Source organism: Kogia breviceps, chromosome 3 (assembly GCF_026419965.1).
Source record: "Kogia breviceps isolate mKogBre1 chromosome 3, mKogBre1 haplotype 1, whole genome shotgun sequence".
Classification (NCBI taxonomy): domain Eukaryota; kingdom Metazoa; phylum Chordata; class Mammalia; order Artiodactyla; family Physeteridae; genus Kogia; species Kogia breviceps.
This window is the reverse complement of record NC_081312.1, coordinates 26,702,361-26,727,076: the sequence shown is the minus strand read 5'-3', so window position 1 is coordinate 26,727,076 and position 24,716 is coordinate 26,702,361. Positions and strand designations below refer to the sequence as shown.

Below are 24,716 nucleotides of genomic sequence, written 5' to 3'. Positions count from 1 at the left end.
CGTGGTTGATCAGTTTAAGCTGAGGACAGTGGGGCACAGACCCATTTAAGAGGCTACACTGCCTGTGAGTGGTGGAGGTGATATTTAACAAGGGCTCTCTGGTTTGGAAGACATTATTTTTATTTGCATAAAACATGAGGAATCCTAGGTGTAGAAAGCTTAAGGTAACTTGCTTTTGAATTACTTTTAGGTCAGAGTCAGTGGGTGTCAACACAGATTTGGACCCAGGAAATCTATTGCCAGAGTCTCTGCATTTAACTACTGTTCTCTACTGCCTCTGGAATTCAGCTATCATTTGAGAAATATTTTTGACGTCTACTATATGCCAGGCACTGGTCTAGGCTCTGTAGATGCAACAGTGAACAAAGCAAACAAAACCATTCTCTTATGGACTTTACATCTAGAAGTGGAAGTAGGGCCGTGGGAAATGCAATAAATGAACTAAATATGTAAATAATGTAGTATGATAAAAGGTAAGTGCCATGGTGAAAAATAAAGCAGGGAAAGAGGAGACAGAGTGCCTATGTTGGGGGGACATTGCAATTTAAAATCAGAGAAGGCCTTACTGAGACCTTTAAGTAAATACTTGTAAAATGGGAGGGAAAATTATTAACGGGATGTCCTTCTGGACCCCACCTGTACCAAGTCAGAGTCTACGGGGACGGGGCACTGACACATGTATTTTTAACAAACTTCATGTTACTGGGTGCCAGTAACATGGCACCCAGTAACATGGCACCCAGTAACATGCACCAGAGAAAAATACTTCAGTAAGATCTGGCGATTCAGGTGCCCAGCGAGGTTTGGAAAGCCCTACTCCAGGGCTTCTTTCTGCCCAGAATGTGCACCCTTTGCTTTCAGGAATTTGGGGAAGAAGTGGGAGTGGAGGCTTGGAAATTAGCTCTAAAGTGGTGGTGGTGTGGCTATGAGCAGTGGAAGGAAAATAGAAATGGAGTCAGTATTGCTCAGAGCTCTCTAAAATGAAACCAGGAGGCCATTGAGGAAGTGTGAATTATGTGAGTCTCAGCCTGGATAAAATCTGACCTTTTGACCTCTTATTGTCCTAATGAAGGCATTCAGAAGATCTGCCAGAAACTCAAGATACTTACCAGACCCCTACCTTATAATAACTCTTGACAGCCTATCTACTGATCAGACCCTTACTTTAAAATAACTTGTGATTCCTTAAGGACAAATATTTCCTTTCTCGTGTCAGAGTACAGCCTTGTGGCTTCTGCCTTTGTAAGCCCCTGGCCCTTTCTCTTCGCTGGAACACTCTTGACTTTACCAGAATCTGTGTCTCCTGAATTGCAATTCTTAAGGACCCCCCCACACACACAATAAAGCTCTTTATTCTTTGCAGCCTCGATACTGATTATTGTTCAACAGAGATCACAAGAAATGGAATAATCCAAAAATTAATCCCTTCTTCCTCATCTGATGCCAAGGAAGAAGGGAACAAGGGCTTCACTGGAGCCTTATGTTTCTTCCATCTTGGGTTTTTGACAGTGAATGTTTCTTCAGATTAAAATCTAACAGGGTATTATTCTCACTGAGAATCAGAGTTCGTGAGTGAAAGATTTTAGGGGTAATCTCTAAGAGTCACTACAAGGCAGAAAGCTGAGGTCCAGAGAGGGCTCTGCCTGGCTACACAGGTAGTTAGCAGCAGAGCTAGGATAAGCCTTCAACTCTTCTGACATCCAGGCAGTACTCTTGTTGTCACAGGCATGCTAACACATAGCCCTACCCAGTAAACATGTATGGATAAATGGTTGAACTGAATAATTTACTAGGCATTTAAGAAATCCTGCATTCCTGTTTTAGAGTCATTAATCCCACTTCCAAGTCCTCGCTTTTAAGAGGGAGCCATCTAAGCCTTACCCTAGGCATGGTGTTGGGGACATTGTTCACTTTCAGGGTCATGAGCCCATCTTCTTGGGTCCCGGTTGGGAGTCCTCAGTATTAGGGACTGGTCAGTGGCATTGACGTGGGGATCTTACATGGAGAGTCAATGAAGACTCAACTCGCTTGTCCCATTAAACTGGGAATTTGGGGGCCGTCTTCCTCTGCTGGCGCAGCAGACTGGCTGGCACCCAGTAACATGTGCCAGAGAAAAATTCTTCAGTAAGATCTGGTGTTAGAAAGGCACCTGGCTCTGCTGCTTAACACTCAGGCGATTTTCCTCAAGGCATTGCTCTGCACCTGAGTGTCTTCAATTGTTGAATAGAGATACTGCTCCTGCTTACTTCATGGGGTCTTGGAGGGATTATTTGTACTTTTGAAAGTTATTAATACACAGGTTTTTGATGTGTTGCTTCAGCGGCTCTGTATTCTTGAAGGCAGAGATTATGTTATTGCACTTTTAATTATAAACCACTTATTGGCACCTGACCCTCTGTGTGCCTGTTTTTCATCTCTCCACTGGAGACAATACAACTTATTTTGCTTCCCACACAAGGTTGTTATGTCCTTCCCATGAGCTAATAACTGTGAAGGTCCTCTGTACATTGCAAAGGGCTTTACAAATGGAAGGCATCAGAAAATTTACTACTGTTACTAGTAGTGCTTTGCACTTGACAACTTATGTATTTGAACAGAGCTACAGATATAGGCAGTTTCTAAAGACTAAAATTTTTCACTGTCCCACAGGAGCACCCTTATCAGGATTTAATATCTGGAGATTTTTTCCAGATGTCAAAAAAGGCAGGTTTAGGACAGGTCTGGTTTAATTTGTAGGTTGGCACATAGACTCCAGGAACGATGCGGCGGACCCTTTAAGTATTGGGATGGAAGGGCGGAGCCGTCGTCAGGGACGCGACTGGGCCGCTGGGTTTCCAGGAAGTGACGTCAGGCGGCCGCAGAGATGGAGGACGTGCTGGACCTAGGCGAGGAGCGGCGTCGCAGCTCGGCCATCTCCGTGAGGACCGACTCGAGGGGCTTGGGGCCAGGAGTTAGCGGGTGGGGAGGAGCGACCCCGCCGACCCCGGCTTCCCTGAGCTCCCTCGGCCCGGCCTGTCCCTAGCGGCCGGAGCGGGCCGGCTCTGAGCCTTGCGGGGGTGAGGCCGGGGAGGAGGTGGCCTCCCTCGCCCCGCCCCTGAGGCAGCGGTGAGCTCCTCCGCTGCTGGCCTAGGGTTTGCTTTCTTTAAAATCCTCAAAGAGTGGAAAACAGATCCTGCCCCCGCCGGCCTCTGGGACCGGTGGGAAATTTCCCAGCTTCTCTCCGCTTTCTGGAGCTCCAAGTGCCGACTCCCCTAGAATGGACAGATCTGAGGGTGACTGGAGGGGCCCTGGCCAGAGTCACGCTTGCACTCATCCTAGTGCTTTTCCCTTGGGACATCTCATGGCAGAAGTTGATGTAAAAACCGTACTGTTTTATGCATGGAAGGAAGGAAGGCGTGAGACAGGGAGGTCCTTTCTTGCCACTAATACCCATGGGGAGGTGGGCGTTACCTCAGTTTATAGTTAAGGAAATAAAGATTTATAACGCAGGGGAGTGGCTGGGTGCTTCGGGGGACCCAGAGGTCAGAGGACGTATAAAGCTGTTGCATGGGTTAAAAAAAGTCAACCTCCAGGAACCTCGATTTCCTTATGTCTAGAATGGAGATGTTAATGTCTACTTCAAGGGGTTGCAGTGAAGGTGAAATGAGATATGCGTGGAGAGCATTTAACACAGTGGCTGGCATGTGCTAAGTTATTAGAAGAGGTTAGCGACTGTTGCTTCTGAGGCTGTGATTTACCCAAGCTTATATATAAGTAAGCTGAGCTAGATTCAAGACCCAAGTTCAGTGTGTGTGTGTGTGTGTGTGTGTTAACTCCAACACAGCCTCATCAAGCCTTTTTACCTTTAAAATTATCGAAGATGACAGTCACTAAAAGATTGGCCCACAGGCAGGTCTTTAGTTTCTGCTGTGGAATCTCTACATGTTTTGAAGTGCCCTAGTAACATCGGAGATCCTCTAAGTAATTAGAGAGGAGATATGAGGATTGGGAGCAAATTGTTCTAGGAAGAAGCAGGTTGCTTGACTGACCAAGGAGAATATGATGTCACCAAGCCTTTCTGATATGTGAGCTTTTTTAGTACCGGGGGATGTGAATGTAGTTATTCATTCATTCTTTGAGCATGTATTTATTGAGCCCCTTCTGTGTGTCAGGCATTGATTGTCCTAGGTGCTAGGGATATACCAGTGAAAAACAGTAAGTCCCTGCCCTCATGGGGCTTACATTTCAGTGGCAGAAGATGAACAATAAACAGACTATAGATTTAAAACATATAAAACCAGGTAGTAAAGTAGGTTTTCTGCCAGTCATTCCTGTGGATTTATACAGGGTCTTCAAAAAGTTTAAAACCTTAAAATATTTGGCAATTTTTAGAGAAACCGTCTACAAACAGCATTTAAAGACAAGATCCTTGAATTTTTGTTTGAGCACAATCACTGCATGTAGTATGCCATATTCAGAAACCCCATGTTATGATAAATGGAAAAGGGCAGCCATAGGTGAAGGAGTGCAATTGTCTGTCTTGGGAAGAAAATGAGCTGCTTATTGTCAGAAAGATTGTTTCTGTCATCCCTGAAACCTAAATGATTGATTAGAATTTGACATGTAAATACTACGTAAGGGTTTTTATGCAGGTCTCATGTAACCGCTCTCAGTTTATTGGTGCAGTCAGTTCTTAGAACATCTTAAAAGAAATTCCAGCAGGGCATAGTGGAAGGAACTCAGGATTTGAAGGCAGAAGAAGATTTAGCCCTTAGATTTATCTGCCACTTAATTGCTTTCCTGGGTCTCAGTTTCCTCATTTGTAAAATGGCCTGAATCCCAGTCACTGTTACTGTGAAATCAAATGAAGCTACATCAAATGGGATCTAAAAGTGCTTACATTAATGCTGTTTGTTTGTTTTTTTTTAAGAAAAATGTAAACATTTCACCACCCACTGGTCTGCCTAAAGAATGTTTTGTGTACGTGCTGGGAGGCATTTGAAACACAGAGCCTCCACCCCAGCAGGGCTTTGGGAAACACGTGCAGATGGTTCATTTGATGACTCAGAATTTGAAGTGGTCTGATGTCCAAAACTAATGTCTCAAGATTCTTGTAGGATCTTTCCTTTAATGACTGTAAGTGCAAATCCAAGTAGTGTACACGTCAAAGCAAATGCTATCTGTATTTCTCTGGTTTCAGTTACCATGGAATTTCTTTCCCCCCCACAAATGCCTTTTGGATAACTATTTTCATGCCAAGCTGCAGATTTGAAATTAGGCCTTCATAAAATCCCGCATAGGAACATGGGAGCCTTGACCACACTCTTCCTGGGCTATGGCATGAGGTCCCTGCCCCCTCTAGAGGAATTTCTAGCTGCATTTCTTTGGGTAGAAAAGGTCTATGGCCATTAAAAGAAAACACTGATCAGTACATGAATTTCCTGCTCTATACTGCATGGGCGCTTTGTTTTAAGGGTTTGGAGCCTTTTCTAAGTATATACTCAAGTTGCTCAAATCCCATCCTCCACCATGTCATCATAAATCCAGTCCTTGCTTACCTTGGCAGGATTGTCTTCCTCATAGTGGCTCAAAGACGTTTGGGTCAGCAATGCCCCTCATCTCTCCTTACAGGGAGCCAAGATGGGGCGCCGAGCTCAACAGGAGTCAGCTCAAGCCGAGAATCATCTCACTGGCAAGAATTCCTCTTCGACTCTGACTGCAGAGGTGAGTGTTAAAAAATTCTGAAGAAATGCACTCTAAGAGTTAGCGATTACTCAGGATTTGGTATTTCATATTTTTTTCTCCTTCTTCTCTTTAATGTCAGCCTTCCTCCTGTCTTGATTTGGGAATTCCCTTCCTCGGCATTTGTCTTATTAGCAAGAAGTGAAAGAGGAACTTTTTTCTTTTGATGCCAGAGTAGTTTCTGTGTATTGCTTTATATTCCCAGTGAAGAAGTTTTGTACGTTAACTGAAGCAAGGGACCGGGAGGTTTCAAAATCCAGCCAAAATCCGGGTTTTTATTCCTGCCAGATAAACGCCAGTGAGGTATGCTGGTGACGTAAAGTTGGATTACACAACTGGACATTTGCTCTTGGTGGTGACCTGCACTTTCTACAGTTTTCAGGCAGGAAGGGGATCCGTACTGGCCTTACTTTCCTGGAGACTTTTCCAAGTGGCCTAGAATCGTGGGAATTTATCCAGCCTCTTTGCAGAGGGTGGGTAATCTTGATGAGCATTGCTTTTAATGCCAGGGCACTATTTTCAGCAGTTTACTCAGAACTTCTTTTCACCCTCCTCTGCCCATTAGAAAAAACTCTGCCCTTTTCAAGAGCCGGCTTCAGGGTAATCCTCGCTGTCAGCTCTTCCTAACTTCTCCAGGCCGACTTAGGGCTCCTACTTGTCAGTTCCCATAGTACCTGTTACAGAACATCTCACATTATGCACTAATTTTCTTTTTATGTGCCTGGCCCACTAGACAGTGAGTTTCTGGGCAGCAGGCAACCTGGCTTCTCAGTTGCCTAGCTCATTGGCCTACAGTAGGTTTATAACAGATGAGGGCATCTCTGCTGGGAGGCCTTATGGGCCAGGCAGGTGACTGAGTACAGCATGCTGGGGACAAGATACAGACACACTTGACTTACATATCACACAGGTAGGAATATCCTTCACTTTCATCAGAAATAAGATATCCACCACGTCTTTAAGTGTTCCACATGGACCTTTCAGTTTATCTTTCATTTTCTCACTGATTGTAGAAATAGGGGTACAGAGAATCATTCCTCATCTCAGATAAAAACCATGCCAACACAGGAAAGCTGGCGACTGAACCTTGGCCTCATTGCCTGAAGATGGTAGGGAGAGACTGTGGGGGGATTGTGGGAAAACCAGAGGCCACAGGTACCCTTCAAAGGGTAACCACTATCTAGCCACAGCCAGCTGGTGCTATGGGGAATATAGGTCCAGTACTGCCAGCTCTTCTGATTTTCCAAGAGATGGCAGTCTAAAATTTTATGTGAAAGCAACATGTTTTTAGAGATTAGCAACTAATTATAAAAATTAAATCACCATATGGGCTAGATTAGGCCTGAGGGTTGTCAGTTTGTGACTTTGACCATAGCACCTCCATTATAGAGCTTATTACATTGTATTCTAATTATTCGTGTGCCTGGCTCCCTCAGAAGATGTGATCTTTTGGAAGGCGACGGGTGTGTTTCACCTTTGTCCCCCTTTGTTTATCGCAGTGCCTGGCGTAGAGCAGGCATGCCACTGACACTGCAAGGGGTGAGGGGGTGAAGTACATAGTGTGTGATGAGGGGCTCTTAGACGCTGAATAAGAGCGTTACAGGGTCAGGGGTGGCAGACTGTGGCACACTGGAGACACGGTTAAGGGGGTATAATGGAGGGAGATAGTGAAAGAAGATATACTAGACCCATCTCAAGGAGCTTGAACTGCAATGGATGGGCAAGCCAATGACTGGATCAGTGGAAGTCTACTCTTGGCCTTTGGAGGATCCATCCCAACACCAGATCATTAATTCACTTATTTAACAAGTATTCATTGAAGCTTACTGTGTGTCAGGCACCATTTTAGGGGGCTGGCATGTTTCAGTGAGCAAGAGCCAAATCTCCTGCCATGATGGAACTTATATTCTCGTGATCACTGGCACTCACAAAGGCTAATTACAAGCCTACCCGATTGTGAAGGAGGTTATAGCCACCTTAGTGGTGAGGTGAGTGAGTCTGAGATGGGCCGGGATGTCCTGATGGGCTTGAAGCCTCTGTGGTGCCCACACCAAATCAGCTACCCAGCTGGGGTCAGTAGGCATGGTTCACCTAGGGGTCCCCTTCCCCTCGGCTCAGGGAAGGGTCAGTACTGTGAGCACCTAACTCCAAAGTTGCAGACTGTGATGAACCTGTCGGGGTTTCAGCCTTTCTAGAATACCTACTTATTTCTGCAGAGGCATGTACCTTTTTTTTTTTTTTTTTTTTTTTTGGCCCCATCTGGGCCTTGGTATTTTTTCTGGGAGATGACAAAAAGCCATTCTGGGGATTTCCCTGGTGGCGCAGTGGTTAAGAATCCACCTGCCAATGCAGGGGACACAGGTTCGAGCCCTCCGGGAAGATCCCACATGCCACGGAGCAACTAAGCCCATGCGCCACAACTACTGAGCCTGCGCTCTAGCGCCCGTGAGCCACAACTACTGAGCCCACGTGCCTAGAGCCCATGCTCCACAACAAGAGAAGCCACCGCAATGAGAAGCCCACGCACCGCAGCAAAGAGTAGCCCCCACTCTCGCAACTAGAGAAAGCCCGCATGCAGCAGCGAAGACCCAATGCAGCCAAAAATAAATAAATAAATTTATTTTTTAAAAAAAGAAAGAAAGAAGAAAAGTCATTCTGTTCTTCACCTAGCTGGTGCCTCTGACAGCAAAATGCCAGTCAGAATCCCAGGATTCCTTCTCTCCCTGAATTGAGGTTTAAAGCAGCATGGGCAGCCTCCCCTGGGGCCAGATGCACACTGTGCTGTGTGGGCCTTTTTGGCTGTTTCTTTCTAAGATTAGATTCTAAGACTTATGTGTGTGTGCCCATTTACATTCCAGTTCTGAATGTATTACTTGATATATTTATTTTTGTCCTTTCACTGACTGTATTCTAGGACGAAGCTATTCATGAAAGCGTAAATATGGTACCTGGGGGCTGTCAGACATACTGGAGTTACTTTAGAGTTATATAGGAATTAGTTCAAGCAAATGATGATGTTAAAGCGAGCTGGCGGGATGGGGAGCTCTGTGGAGGAAGCAGAGCAGCTTCCAGGTCTGCTGGAATAGAGGGAACACGGGCTTGGCATCTGAAAGCCAGGGCTTGAGCGTGGGCTCTGCTATTGCCTGGATCTTGAACAATTCCACTAATCTCTCTAATCCTCCATTTCATTATCTGTCTAACAGTGGTAACAATACTACCAAGTTGATGTGAGGATTAAGTGAGATACGTATTTAAAAGCACTTTAGTAAACTGAAAGGCACTGTACAAATGTTCATTCATTCAGTAAGTAGTGAATGAGAGAATATTTGGATGGAGCTTTGCTCTTGTTATTAAAGGGCCTCACAGAAGGAGGATGTGAGCCTGGGTCTCTTTTAGAAGCAATTTGGAAGTCTCTCCAAGGGTTGCTACTCATTGCTCCACAGGCTGACTAGTAGTGATCTGAAGCAGGTTTTGTGCTTCCAAGACGCAGTGGGCATTCCTCCTGAAGAGTGGATAAGAGCACAGGCCTTGCGGTTAGCCAGCCCTGGGCTGAAATCCTGGCCCCTGCCACATGTTAGCTCTATGGCTCAGCAAGTTACTTAACCTCTTCAAGCCTCAGTTTCCTCACTGATAAAACAGGGTTAGTATTACATACTTGATAGTGTGGCCAGAAAGAAAAAACAAGATAACAGGTATAAAGAAAGCCCTTAACCCAGTCTGACCCATACGTGCTCAGTATATAATTGCTAACCATTATTGTCTCTCCAGAGCTCGGGTGTTCTGTTATTGTGCCTTAACCCTCTCTGCGGTTAAAAACTGGTGGCCTTCAGGCTGAATTTCGCCTACAACCGTGTCTTCTTTGATCTGTACAAAATTAAACATTTTTTAAAACTTGGTTGTTATCATTTCTAAATTAGGAAAATTTATGCGAAAATCCAGATTTGGGGCTCCTCTTTGAAACCACAAGTTCTGGCACAGCGGGAATGCTGGGCTGGCATCCCCACATGGCAGCAGTTGGCTGCAGCTGAGAATGGTGCTTGTGTACGCTTGGCCTGCCCTGTCCAGCTCACCATTTCTTACTTGAATACACCTGGTCAGATTTACTCACATCTGATCTACCTGGCTCCTGTTTCCATTCAAGTTAAAACTCCTGCTCTTTTAGGATGGATTGCTTTTCAGGTATCCTTATCGGTATCGAATTTGGCTATATGCATCAGAAACTCAGCCCCACGGCTTGGAGCAGGCGGGAGTGATTTTTCTCACAGCAAGGAGTCCAGTGGAGGGCAGGGCAAATGCGGTCACTGGAGAAGGTCCTGCGTTACCCTCACCCCGTCTAGACACCTGCTCTGCCATCTGGAACTTGTAACTTGTTCTCATGGTTGCTGACATGATGGCAGGTTGTTCCCCAGGGATCCAATCTGTATTTTAGGTGAGGAGAGGGGGAAGCGTGGAAGAGTTCAGGGTTCATGCCAACGAAGTGTGTCCCTTCTTATCAGGAAAATGATAGCCAGAGACCTCGCCAAGTAGACTTCTAGTTACATGTCATTGGTCCGAACTGGGTCTTAAAACCACCTTAAATTTCAAGGGCATTCTCAGCTGGGCATGTTGCCACACCCATCACATTGGGGTTTTGGGGTTAAGGAGAAGAGGAATGACTGTTGAGTAGGCAGTTTGCGACTGACATATCAATTTAAAAAAAAATAGAATTTATACAGTTTGTTTTTTGTTGTGTTTTTTTTTTTTTTTTTCTGGTAGGCTTGGGTATAAAAGGAAAGAATTATTTTTAGTAGCAAAAAAAATGAAAATAAAAAATCCACATTCCTCTCCCGTTTTTCTAATTTGGGGTTGTGTAGAGTTCAGTGAAAATTTGTATGCCCTCAAGTTCCAAGACATCTGATGCAGTTGCCTGTGTCAGATGTTGCCTGGATCTTTTCCTTCTTCCTGCTTTCTCTGTAACCCCTCGGGGCTTTCTGCCTGTAGGATACCTGTGGCTCAGCCCAGGTAATTAGACTCTTCCTCCCTCTCTGAAAGAAGAGGAAAGGTCTCTTTATTGCTTGGTCAATCTGTAAATTTTCAAATAATTTCAAAGAATTTACCTGCCTAATCATACTGATTAACCAGAAAGATGAACTCTTCGGGTCGTTTCACTAGCTCAGAGTTGATTAGCATCATGCCTGCTTCTTTCAGGTTGTTGTGAAGGTCAAATTAGGTAATGCACATAAAGGTGCCAGCACACAGGCACCTCTCAAGAAATGGTAACTACTAAGAAAGTTTATGACTGCATCCCTCTGCTTTTTTGTGTGTGTGTTTTTTTTTTTAACCACCTGTTACAAATCAGGCTTGGATCCCTAGATGCACAGTTCAGTTAGCAGTTCAGGTTGGCATTACAATTATGGAGACTTTAACTGGCGCCATGATGAGCGTCTTCACGTCTTCAGTGAATAACTTTTTCCGGGCAGAGCAGCTCTGAGAATTAAACTGGATTTCTATGCCCGAGCTTTCACCTTCTGTCATTCAAATGATGCTTCTCCTACACAACCTCAAGAAAAGACCTGGATGCTTTCTACCATTAAGTTACACTACCATACGCTGAAGTTGGGAAAAAGGAATCTCAGGGCAAAACCTCAGGACTGGCCTGGTTTTTGTTTTTATTTTTGGGGGCTGCCCCACGTGGCTTGTGGGATTTTAGTTCCCCGACCAGGGATTGAACCCAGGCCCTCGGCAACGAGAGAGCAGAGTCCTAACCGGTGGACCACCAGGGAATTCCCTGGCCTGTCTTTTGGATGAGCATTTCTCACTTGGGTCTAAAGCAGTTTGTAGCTTAACTTCCATTTTGCAGATTGTCCTTGTAATAATAATAGTTATAGCTGACATTGGAACAGTTCCTACCTCCCTGTCAATTACACACACTATCCTATTTAAGCCCCGTGGTAACTCTTAAAGCAGTTACTGTACTTATTGTCTCCTTTTAGCTGTGACGACACTGAGACTTCAGGGAGTCGAGTGACTTGTCCACAGTCATTCAGCTAACGTCTGGCTGTACTCTCAGACTCCAGACAGATTCTTAAACACCACCTAGCTTCTCCTACCTGCTGGGTAGTTAGATGCACAAATCTCCCAGTAGAGAAAGGCTTTTGGCGGGAGCTGAGAGACTTTTGGGTTTTCCTCTTGGAATCCTTTTGGTGAGGCAGTAAGTTCTCACTTGATTATCCTTATTCGTCCACTTGTCTGGAAAAGTGTTTGAGACACAGCTGTTCTCTTTCTCTTCCTCCTCCGCCCCCCATCCCTTTGGTGCTCCTCCTAGGACGCAGAACTGACACTCAGCCAGATTCTCTTGCAGGAATCTGAGAAATGCTGCTGGGCTCATGTTCCCAAATTAGGCCAGTTTCCTCATCCCCCAGCAGCTCTACTCAGCTGGAGCTTCCCTGGCACGTTGCATTACGTCTCTTGCCCTCCGCCTGTTCCTGACTGGTCTGCCAGCGGGCAGTTATTTTCAGCCCAGCTAGGGTTATCTGCTGACCCTTTTTGGTGACATTTTTCTTCTTTCTCACAAAAATAACTTTCCTAGATTAGTCACATTTTTCAGCCTTTTTCGTAGTCCCTCTCCAATGGGCTGGATTGAATGATGCTTCTGATAACGTCGTAGGAGAGGGATGCGGGGAATCCGACGTGGAACCCGTTGACGAGGAATGCGTTTTCCACACTTCATCTTTAGGTCACGCTCCGTTATGCCTCACTTTTGAACTCTCCCTCGGGGTGGGCAGACGTGCATTCCCGACCCATCCCTGGGGCTGGCCACTATGTGGGCGGGAATGTCATCCCGGGGGTAGATCACGCGATTGGAAATAGCATCTCAAGATTCTCCTCCAGCGCTTACTCGGTCTCTTTCAGCACTCCAGCACAATGCCTCACGCCGCCTTCTACTATGTATTACGTGTAAAGCTGGCTTCCTGCCAGAAATGTGGTGCTTGAAGATCACTTAGAATTCTCTCCCTCACCTGTGGGGAGGGTTAAGTCAGAACTACATGTAAGAGTTTATTTAGCTCAGTGCTCCTTTAAGTTAGCCACTGTTATTATCGACACAACCTAAGAAGTAGAAACAATGATCATTTTGTCTTTAATCCCAGCTTTGCCAATTCCTCGGTGTATATTCTAGGCAAGTGACTTAACTACTCTGAGCCTGTTCCTCATCTGCTGAATGGAATAATAGTAGTAGCTATCTCCTAGTGTTGCTGGAGGATTAAATAAGAGAATGTGCACAGCTCTTAGGACAGTGCCCGCCACATGCTAACTGTTATTGTCATTATCTGTGTCACATGAGAATTAGAAGGTATTTTCAGTTTCTCTTCAACTGTAGTTCTGTTCAAGATACAGAGATATTCTTATTTCATCCAACTAACTGGCTCTTAGGGCAAAGAAACATTTGGATGAGAAATCCTTTTGGTGAGAATTCTTTGCACCACTTAAGACCCGTTTTGTATGTCTCCTTGACCAGTTGTTTACTAATACCTTTTCATCTTCTTTTCAAAACCTAACCCTCTATCTAGAGATTGGCAGTCTTTCCAAAGAGTGATCCTTAATTGCTGACTTGACATCATTTTGTTGTTCTGGGGCATATGGGTAGAAAAATGAGGAGGGCAGGGGTGACCTTGGTGACCTCAGTGACCTTGGAGTAGAAGGTAACATCCATTCATTTCTTCATTCATTTGCTTATGAAACCTGATTGAGTGCTTTCTGTGTGCCAGGCATTGTGCTTGAAGCTGGCAGTGCAGTGACAAACCAGACACGCTCCCTGTCCTCTCTGAACCTTGATCTGGGGGCTGCAGAGAATTAAGTGCCAGGTGGGGGTGAACACAGAAAGATACGGAAATGCCTTTGTCGAGCCCTTTTACTTCTGGGGAAATCTGGAAAGGTTTTCTAGGAAAAAGTCATGTTTGAGTTGAGACTTGAAGGATGACTAGAAGTTAGCCAAGGGAACGGGCCAGGATGGGCCAAGGAGGGGAGAATATTCCAAGTAGAGGGATGAGCATGTGTCAAGTTTCGGAGGCCAAGGAGAGAGCGTGGCACGGGGGATTCGTTAGTGGAGCAGCTGATCATACAGGCGATGGAATAGTGGTCCTCAGTGACTTTTGCAAGCAGTGTGATGTTTTTCAAATATTCAAAAACCAGCCCCCTTGCCTTTTTTGACAAATGAACCATGTGAGACCAACATTTCTTATATGACACTGAAATAATTGGTAATATTCTGAAGTTTAGACTGTGACCTTTCAATATTTTTCTCGCCTTATCTTTCATTGATGCATCTTCAATGCAACCATTATACTTCTCTCTCTATGCGTTTATGTTTTCTGGTCAGGAAACCTCTGAGAAGTGCTTGAGTAGTATTGATGGCTTGGAACTCTTCTGGCTCATCCTTTTTAAGGAGGGGCTTAGTAGATCAGTAGTTTGCAGTGTTCACACTTAATTTATGTCCTAAAAATTCCTAGGTTCCTCTAAGGATAGATTGTGTGTGTGTGTGTGTGTGAGTGTGTGTGTGTGTGTGTGTGTGTGTGTGTGTGTGTGTATTAGATCCTGGTAACTCTAGGAGAGAAATCATGGAAGTAATTTTGCATTAGTCATGATCTGATAGGATTTAGAAAATGTCTTTTGATTTCACAAAATAAGAGATTGTCACCCAGATTCTAGTAATTACAAGTGTATGCTAGATGCTTAATATAAGTATGTGTAAATGGATCAGTGATACAAGCCCAGTTAGTGCCTGTGATCTATTACTACTGCGTTGCCTCAAGAAAGATGAGAATACCTGTTGTAGTCTTCTCAGTGTTCCTAATTTGCATACACATGATTAACAGCCATAGGTCATATCTGAGCCATTTGGTATGGGTCAGATATGGAATCGTAGTATTGGAATTTGGTTTGACTTCTCTTTGGGGTAAGTAGACTACTGGCTTATATTCAGAATTTTTTTTTTTTTTTTGGTATGTGAAAATTTTCATAGTAATGATACTTTTATTGCAAAGAAAATTGACTTATATTCAGGCAACGTTACCAGAGCAAAGACTTCTCAGAATCTTTGGCTGTAAATAGTATTCTGTTAGGAAAAAAATAAATTGAGAATTAGAGAAATGGTTTAAACCACTATAAACTCTCCTGGACTGAGTCAGTTGCCTCATAACTGGTCTCTCCTTTTGTATTGTTGCCCTCCTGCAGGTCAGCTCTAGTGGTCTTATAAAATATGCATCATTCTTTTCACACTCAAATCCCTTTAAAGGACACCAGTTGCCCTTAAAACAAAAAATCCCAAATGCTTACTTTGCCCCTTTGTGATTCGAGCCTTCCTAGGTCTCCAGCCTCATTCACACCGGCTACCTTGTGGCAGTCACAGGGAGTCGTTACTTTGCTTGTACAGTTCCCTATTCTAGTTCCTTAGAGTACTGTAATTCCACAGAATAGAATAGAATAGAACAGAATAGAATATTCCCTGGAATACTTACCCATGCTCTTTGCTGGGCTGACTCCAACTTCTTCTTTGGGTTCAGCTTGAATATCCCTTCTTCTGTTTAAATGAGAATATTACCTTCTCATTTAACTTAGCTCCCCGTATTGTACTCTGGTAGCATTTTTTTGTTGGTGGTGGTGTTTTCTTTTTCTTTTTTACTTTTTTTTCTGTCACCCCAACCGCGGTTTGTAACTAACTGTATGTCTGTGTAATTATTTGGGTCCATCTCCCTCACTAATTGCACACTCCAGAAGCTCCTGCTCCCTCCCCTGAGCCTGGCACTTTGTAGGTCCTCAGTGAATGAGAACCAGGCGTGGAGCATGCTGTGTTCAGCTCAGGGGCAGATTAGCTTGAGGGGCCTGTGGGACCACCATCTGGAGATGTCCGGGAGGCTTTGATGTGTGGGACTCATGCTTTGGACTGGGCTCTGAGCTGGCGCTAAGGGTTTGGGAGCCATTCGTATCAAGGTGGTAAATGAGAGCCCAGCTCTGGAAGGGAGAGTTTGTAGAGAGAGAAGAGGAGAGGCTCTCAGCCAGAATCCGAGGAACCCCCATGTTTAAGGGACACACGGCCAAGGAAGGAGGAGGAGGAGATGGAGGAGGAGTGGCCAGAGGGGAGAGGGCATCACCAGGCCCCTGTGCTGTCCAGAGTGCAGGTAAGAGACAGAGTCAGGGACTTAGGGGTCAGGAGGGTCCAGGAAGGCGAGACCTTCCCTCTGGAGCAGGGTCTGTCTGATTGAGCAACTAGGGGTCCCTGTTCTCACAGGGGAGCAGTCAGAGAAGGGGCCATGTGCACCTAGCACAGGGCCACACAGCAGGCAGGCTGTCAGTAAATATTTGCCGTAAGAATTCAGTGGATAGGTTATGATGCTCGTGTACTCACCACCAAATGTAAAGGGCCTCCCCGTCTCCTTCCCAGATCTCTTTCTTCCTTTTCCTCTGTTATTGAGCCTTCCTCTGTTTCTCCTTTTTACCCTCCTCTTTCTCTTTTTCCCTTATCTCTTCCTGTTTTTTATTCTTCACCAGCGATAACAGAGGACTCCATCCCCCATACTCCTTTTTGCCCATCCATTCCTATACATTTTTATTGATGTATTTAAAAGTAGAATTTTATTCCTTCATTTATTTATTCACTTATTTATCCTACATTTCATATAATATACACTTTCCAGTGCAAAAATGAATAAGATAAGTTCATATTCTAGTTATATCGACCCATACACTTAGACCAAAAAATTATAATATTTAAGTGGCATCAGAGAGGGGGAGCACAGAAGGAGCAACCAACCCTGCCTGGGACTTAGGGATGGCATCCCAAAGGAGGTGACCCTTGAGATGGGTTGCAGCGAACGAGGAGGGATTTGCCAATAAGAGGGAAGGGCAGCAGGAAAAGCCTGTTCTAAGGCGTGCGTCATTACGGGGCCTGGTGCTTCCAGGGCACAGTGAACAACTTGGTGTCTTAGGAGTGAAGGCCTTGCATTCCAAATGGAGGAGTTTGGATTTATTTTATATGTTGTAGGGATTCCACAAAGATTTTAAAGCAGGGAAAATGTTATTGACTTTGTTTTCTAGGAAAGTGAATCTGGCACCTATGTGGAGGATAGTCTAGAGGGGAAGAGCTTGTTGGCAGGGAGACCAGTGGGAGGCGGTTGGAGCATCTCCTCCTGAGATGATGAGCCATGAACCAGGCAGTGTTCCCAAACTTCAGGCATTCCCAGACCGTTTTTACAGTTTCGGGTATCCACATACCACTTGCATTAGTGTTAACAATTTTCTTTAAATCAGCTCCCTTTTTAGACTTAAATGCATTTATTTTTGAAAAGGAACTACAGTTTTTGGTAGTTATGTCTTTCCCAATACACATTAAAATACACATATGGCTATTTTTAAGAGGCACATCCGTGTACCATCTCCCGTCACCTTGCTTACACCAGTGGCGTGCATACCTTACTTTGGGAAACGATAAATTAAAGCCTGGCAGAGAGGTGAAGAGGAGAGGGCAGTGCCCAGAGATATTTTTCAGGGAAGATGGATGAGAGGTGGTAACAGATTCACTGCTGGAGGTAGGAGGGAAGGAATGTCTGGAGTTGACTCCATTTGTAGCCGAAAAGGCTGAATGGATAATGATATATCTGAGACTGAGAATTTAAAGAGTCTCAACAGTACGGGGACCGAGAAGAGGTGATTGTTTCAATTTGGGGCATGTTGAATGTGAGTTGCCTTCAGGATTTTCAAAGAGATCTGTTGAGTAAACAGTTGAAAATTTGGTCTGGAGAAAGTTGGAAACGAGTGTTAACAGATGTGGGAGTTACCAGCATATATCATATAATCTGGGGTCTCTAAGAGGAACATACAGGAAGAACTTCTGATTCCTTTGTGTGGCACATAGAGCCTCCATTATTTCCAGGTGCAAATGTGTGAGGATTTTAAGCAGAGAAGAGAGACAGATTTGCATTTTAGAAAGAGCACGTTGGCAGTAATTGGTCAGGAATGGATCCAGGTTTCGTGGGTCCTGAAACTTATACAATTTAGAGACCTTCTTTAAGAAAAAAAATGCAAAATTATGAATTCAAAATGGATATGAAAGTAAATACTTAGTTGCAATGAGAAAAGAAATCACAGCCAAGTTACTAGGCCTTGGACATTCAGGTTTCTTTCTTGGAGTTCTTGTTAGGCAGTGTACCAGAAATGCTTGCATAGACATGCCTCCTGATTGAGAGCGAGCTTCTCCTCCCTATCTAGAACTCTGTAACTCCTGTCTGGAACTCTCTGGAACTCCTAGGGGCCCATGCAGGCAGGGGTGGAGTATAGACTGGAGGAAGGTGAGACTGGAAGCAGGGAGCTCAGGTAGGACCCAGCTGAGAGAAGGCAAAACATGAGCTTGTGAAGCCTTAATTTGCATGGTTGTGCAGTTTTCTCCAACACCCCTCAGCAGGCTAGGTATTGACACAGTGAAGGCATAGGATTGGCGTGATCCAGGTTCGGGGGAGCTCTAGGGGAAATGTAGGACATGAATACCATCAGGACCACGGAAGTGAGCTGGGTTGATAGGGAAGGAAGAGAAACCAAGAAGGAAGTTCTTAGATCAGGAGGGGAGGGAGGGACTAGGTATTTCAGATTGGAGCAGGTCCAGAGTATGAGCTCGAAAAAGGAGCAAGGTCATTGACATTTAAAGGATCCGGGAACGATGAGGCATTAGATGAACTGTTCATGTGAGCCTTGACTTTACTTAGAACGATGGGACTAGTGTTGGAGCAGGAATGCCCGCATTTTTGCTCAATGTGTGCTCAGGCAATTATTTGTGACAGGGATGAAGAAGGTAAGAGATGCGATGTAGCTGAACAATATGGAAACAAATATTTGAACAATATTTGAAACAAAGTTTCAAAAAAATGTTCCATAATAATTTGAAAGAGTAATGGTCTAGAGAAACTTTGGGGAGTGAGACAGGAGGGTTACCTTGGGACCCTTGTTCGTGGGGTTTTAAAGAATGAGCAGGCTCTTCTTGAAAGAGCTGCAGGAGAAATGAAGTCCATAGGGGAAAGCCAGGATTTAAGAGAGGCAAGGAGATGGAAAGAGTGGGCTGTGAATAGAGAATGTCTCATCTGCTTGGGAACCATAGGATTGTGGGCAGAAAGCCTCATTGACATCATTAGCTAGGCTAGATTTCTTCTCATTATGTGGCATGTCAATAATTACTGAGAAGGAGCGGAATAATAGTAAAATATTCTCTTAATAATGATACTTTACAGGAAAAGGGTTCTGACTAATATTCAGTGTGATTGGTGACAGACTGAAACATTTCTGGTCACATGCCTTTACCCAGCGTGATAGAGAATTATGTCACCGTGTTTGGCCGATTGCTTTTATATTCCATTTTAATCCCTCCGTTGGCGTTTTAGGTATAGCTTTTGATACTATTTTTTTAGTGGTTGCTCTAGGGATTAGACTATGCATCCTTAACTTATCACTGGCTATCTAGTGTTAGTATTATACCACTTCACATAAAATGTGAGACCCTTGTGACACTATAAATCCATATGTTCCCCTTTCATCCTTTGTGCTAGTAATGTCATGTACTTTAAAACTACGTACTTTATAAAACCCACAATACAATTGTCATTTCACTTTAAACAGTTGTCACTTGGAGAAATTAAGAAAAAAGATAGTATTTTTCTTTGAATGTTATTTATTTATTTTTTATACAGCAGGTTCTTATTAGTTATCTATTTTATACATATTAGTCTATATATGTTAACCCCAGTCTCCCAATTCATCCCACCACCACCGCTTTCCCTCCTTGGTGTCCATACGTTTGTTCTCTACATCCGTGTCTCTATTTCTGCCTTGCAAACCGGTTCATCTGTACCATTTTTCTAGATTCCATCCACATATATGCGTTAATATACGATATTTGCCTTTCTCTTTCTGACTTACTTCACTCTGCATGACAGACTCTAGGTCCATCCACGTCTCTACAAATGACCCAGTTTCGTTCCTGTTTATGGCTGAGTAATATTCCATTGTATATATGTACCACTTCTTCTTTATCCATTCGTCCGTCGATGGGCATTTAGGTTGCTTCCATGACCTGGCTATTGTAAATAGTGCTTCAGTGAACATTGGGGTGCATGTGTCTTTTTGAATTGTGGTTTTCTCTGGGTGTGTGCCCAGTAGTGGGATTGCTGGGTCATATGGTAATTCTATTTTTAGATTTTAAGGAACCTCCATACTGTTCTCCATAGTGGCTGTATCAATTTACATTCCCACCAACAGTGCACAAGGGTTTCCTTTTCTCCACGCCCTCTCCAGCATTTGCTGTTTGTAGATTTTCTGATGATGCCCATTCTAACTAGTGTGAGGTGACACCTCATTGTAGTTTTGCTTTGCATTTCTCTGATAATTAGTGATGTTGAGTAGCTTTTCATGTGCCTCTTGGACATCTCTATGTCTTCTTTGGAGAAATGTCTATTTAGGCCTTCCACCCCTTTTTTAATTGGGTTGTTTTTTTTTTTTTTTTTTTTTTTGCTGTATGCGGGCCTCTCACTGTTGCGGCCTCTCCCATTGCGGAGCACAGGCTCCGGACGCGCAGGCCCAGTGGCCATGGCTCACGGGCCCAGCCGCTTGTTTTTTTAATATTGAGCTGCATCAGCTGTTTATATATTGTGGAGATTAATCCTTTGTCCGTTGACTCGTTTGCAAATATTTTCTCCCATTCTGAGGGTTGTCTTTTTGTCTTCTTTATAGTTTCCATTGCTGAGCAAAAGCTTTTAAGTTTCATTAGGTCCTATTTGTTTATTTTTGTTTTTATTTCCATTACTCTAGGAGGTGGGTCCAAAAAGATCTTGCTGTGATTTGTGTCAGAGTGTTCTTCCTATGTTTTCCTCTAAGAGTTTTATAGTGTCCCACCTTACATTTAGGTCTTTAATCCATTTTAAGTTTATTTTTGTGTATGGTGTTAGGGAATGTTCTAATTTCATTCTTCTACATGTAGCTGTCCAGCTTTCCCACCACCACTTATTGAAGAGACTGTCTTTTCTCCATTGTATCTCATTGCCTCCTTTGTCATAGATTAGTTGACCATAGGTGCTTGGGTTTATCTCTGGGCTTTCTATCCTGTTCCATTGATCTATATTTCTGTTTTTGTGCCAGTAGCATATTGTCTTGATTACTGTAGCTTTGTCGTATAGTCTGAAGTCAGGGAGTCTGATTCCTCCAGCTCCGTTTTTTTCCCTCACGATTGCTTTGGCAAAGATAGTCTTTTATCACCCTTATGCTTACCATTATAATTGTTCTTCATCTCCTCCTGTAGATCCAAATTTCCATCTAATGTCATTTCTCCTTATCCTGAAGAACTTCCCTTAGCATTTCTTGCAGTACAGATTTGCCAAGAACAACTTCTCTATTTGCTCTAAAAATATTTTTATCTCACCCTCATTTTTTGTTTTGTTTTGTTTTTTTTGTTGTTTTTTTTAACATCTTTATTTGAATATAACTGTTTTACAATAGTGTGTTAGTTTCTCCTTTACAACAAAGTGAATCAGTTATACATATACATATGTTCCCATAACTCTTCCCTCTTGTGTCACCCTCCCTCCCACCCTCCCTATCCCACCCCTCTAGGTGGTCACAAAGCACAGAGGTGAACTCCCTGTGCTATGCTGCAGCTTCCCACTAGCTATCTAATTTACATTTGGTAGTGTGTATAGGTCCCTGCCACTCTCTCACATCGTCACAGCTTACCCTTTCCCCTCCCCATATCCTCAAGTCCATGCTCTAGTAGGTCTGTGTTTTATTCCCATCCTACCACTAATCTCTTCATGACATTTTTTTTTTTTAGATTCCATATATATGTGTTAGCATACGGTATTTGTTTTTATCCTTCTGACTTACTTCACTCTGTATGACAGACTCCAGGTCTATCCACCTCATTACAGATAACTCAGTTTCATTTCTTTTTATGGCTGAGTAATATTCCATTGTATATATGTGCCACATCTTCCTTATCCATTCATCTGTTGATGGACACTTAGGTTGCTTCCATGTCCTGACTATCGTAAATAGAGCTGCAATAAACATTTTGGTACATGACTCTTTTTGAATTATGGTTTTCTCAGGGTATATGCCCAGTAGTGGGATTGCTGGGTCATATGGTAGTTCTATTTGTAGTTTTTTAAGGAACCTCCATACTGTTCTCCATAGTGGCTGTATCATTTTACATTCCCACCAACAGTGCAAGAGTGTTCCCTTTTCTCCACACCCTCTCCAGCATTTATTGTTTCTAGAATTTTTCATGTTCTCCATTCTGACCGGTGTGAGATGATATCTCATTGTAGTTTTGATTTGCATTTCTCTAATGATTAATGATGTTGAGCATTCTTTCATGTGTTTGTTGGCAATCTGTATATCTTCTTTGGAGAAATGTCTATTTAGTTCTTCTGCCCATTTTTGGATTGGGTTGTTTGTTTTTTTGATATTGAGCTGCCTGAGTTGCTTATAAATTTTGGATATTAATCCTTTGTCAGTTGCTTCATTTGCAAATATTTTCTCCCATTCTGAGTCACCCTCATTTTTGAAGGATCTTTTCTATCTATATAGAATTCTGAACTGAATATTTTTTTCTTTCAGCACTTTAAAGATTGTCATTCCTTTGTCTTCTGGCCTTCATTGTTTCTGATGATTGTTCTCCATTATGTAAGTCTTTTCTCCTTCCTCTGATTGCTTTAGAGACTTCCTTTTTATCTTTGGATTTCAGCAGTTTGACTGTGATGTGCCTAGGTGATTTGCTTTGTATTTGTTCTGCTTGGGATTTGCTGAGGTTCTTAGGTCAGTAAGTCAATATGTCTCATCAAATTGGAGAATTTTAGGCCATTATTACTTCTAATATCTTTTCTGCTCCATTTTGTCTCTCCTTGTTCCTGGGACTCCGATTGCCTGCATATTAAACTGCTTGATATTGTCCCATCAGTTTGTCCTGTGTTTTTTGTCCCTGAAGCATTGTTAATTTTCCCCTTTCCTTTATCTTTTTTTTCTTCAAATTCGATATTTTCTGTTGATCTGTCTTCAAGTTCACTGATTATTTCTTCTGCTGTCTTCAAACTGAACTTTTCATTTCAGATACTGAGCTTTTAAATTCTAAAGTTCCATTTTTTTTTACATAGCTTCTGTTTCTCTATTAGATTCCCCATTTGTTCATTCTCTATGACCATCTTTGAAATCCTTGAACATATATTTATAATAGCTGCTTTAAAACCCTTGTCTGTTAATTCCAATAGCTGAGTCATGTTGGGGTCAGTTTTTATTGTTTTTACTTTTGACTATAGGTCACGTTTTCATGTTTCTTCACATGTCTAGTAATTTTTATTGGTATGCCGGACATTTTGGATAATACATTGTAGAAACTCTGGATTATGTTACCTTTCTTTGAAAAGTGTTGATTTTTGTTTTAGCAGGCAGTTGAATTATTTTCAGATCACCTTGAATTTGTGAAGACTTGGATTTAGGCTTTGCTAGGTCAGGTCTATTTTGGTTTTGCCTTTAGTCCCAGAGCAAATCCCATAGACCCAGGACATGGTCTTTACTCCTAAGGTGTGGTTTTTCTGGGATTTCAGTGGAAAACCCAAGGTGTGTACCAAGTACCTTTAACTTGGAACTCATATTCCAATCTGTGTCTTGCCTGCAGTGGGCAGCGGCTGAAATTTTACCTCCACTCTTTTTTATTTTTAACCCTTCAGCAATTGCTTTTCACTGAGTTTCTTGGAGTCTCCTCCATGGATGTGTAGTTCAGGTTTTGACCAAAGGATTTTAGGGGAGTTTATATGCAGATCTGGGGCTCCTTCCTTCCCAGGATTTCTCCCTGTCTATCTTTAGTGACTCTGGCAGCCCCAAATTTGTCCTCAAACCAATAAAACTGCAGCTTCCGGCTTGAATTCTAGCTGCTCAGTTGCTGCCCAGACTGGAGAGTGCACTCAAAGGGAAAATCCATTTAAACATGGATTCTTACCCAGTGCAGTTCTTGTCTTTCAAGGGTCAGATCCCCTCCAGTTTCCCCTACTGCTTTTGTTTGCCCACTAGTGCCTTCAGATAGTTGTTTTCTATATTTTGCCCAGAGTTTATACTTGGTATCTGTGTGAAGGTGAGTTGAATACAAACTGCTCCCCTGTTACTGGATCCAGAAGCTGTCAGTTGCTTTTGGATTGTTTCAGACTACACTGTGGTTTTTTTCTTCAAGTGGTACTGTTGGCAAGAAACAAATGAGAGTGGTTGGTGCAGAAACAACAAACACTTTCTCTTGGAATAACTGACGGGCATCCAGGTGCCTTAGCTATTGAGACAGGAAGTGTTCTAACATCCCTGGTGATTTGGGAGTAATGATCAGAAACATGGGTATGAAAGAGGCCCAGAGACCTGGGATTCAGTCCCCATGATGTAAGAGCTTATCCTTGCAGGTGCTGTGCTGAGCATTCTGTAAAGGACTTTGAAGTTATAGATACAGAGAACAAGCAGGTGTCTGCCTGCCGAGAGGGGGCGGGGGAGGAAATAAATAGTTGAGGGAGATTGAAAGGTACCGACTTCCAGCTGCAAAATAAATGAGTCACGGGGATGAAATGTACAGTGTGGGGGGATATAGTCAGTAACTATGTAATATCTTTGTATGGTGACAAGACTCATAGTGGTGATCATTTGGAAAAGTATAGAAATATCGAATCACTGTGTTGTGTAACAGGAACTAACATGGGTCAATTATACTTCAAAAATAAGCAAACTCGTGGAAAAAGAGATGAGGTTTGTGATTACCAGAGGTGGGAGTGGGTGTGGGAGTGGGGGGAGGGGGAGTTGGACAAAGGCAGTCAGAAGATATAAACTTCCAGTTATAAGATAAATAAGTTCTAGGGGTTTAATGTACAACATGATAAATACAATGACCCCTGCTGTATGATATATATGAAAGTTGTTAAGAAAGTAAATCCTAAGAGCTCTCATCACAAGAAAAAAAA

The 24,716-nt window shown here is 43.2% G+C and overlaps 1 protein-coding gene across 2 annotated transcripts in view; it reads left to right on the top strand.

Annotated features, from left to right (window-relative positions):
- Positions 1-2,838: 2,838 nt before the first annotated feature.
- IFT43 (intraflagellar transport 43) overlaps positions 2,839-24,716 on the top strand; it is a 94,632-nt gene continuing 72,754 nt past the window's right edge. The window contains exons 1-2 of one of the 2 annotated variants that reach the window (XM_059057961.2): positions 2,839-2,917; positions 5,611-5,703. In XM_059057961.2, coding sequence (XP_058913944.1) covers positions 2,864-2,917; positions 5,611-5,703 — 147 coding nt within the window. In that variant the 5' untranslated portion in view covers positions 2,839-2,863. Of the gene's footprint in view, positions 2,918-3,039; positions 3,106-5,610; positions 5,704-24,716 lie in introns of those variants that run through there. The other variant, XM_067028061.1, reaches the window with a different exon arrangement.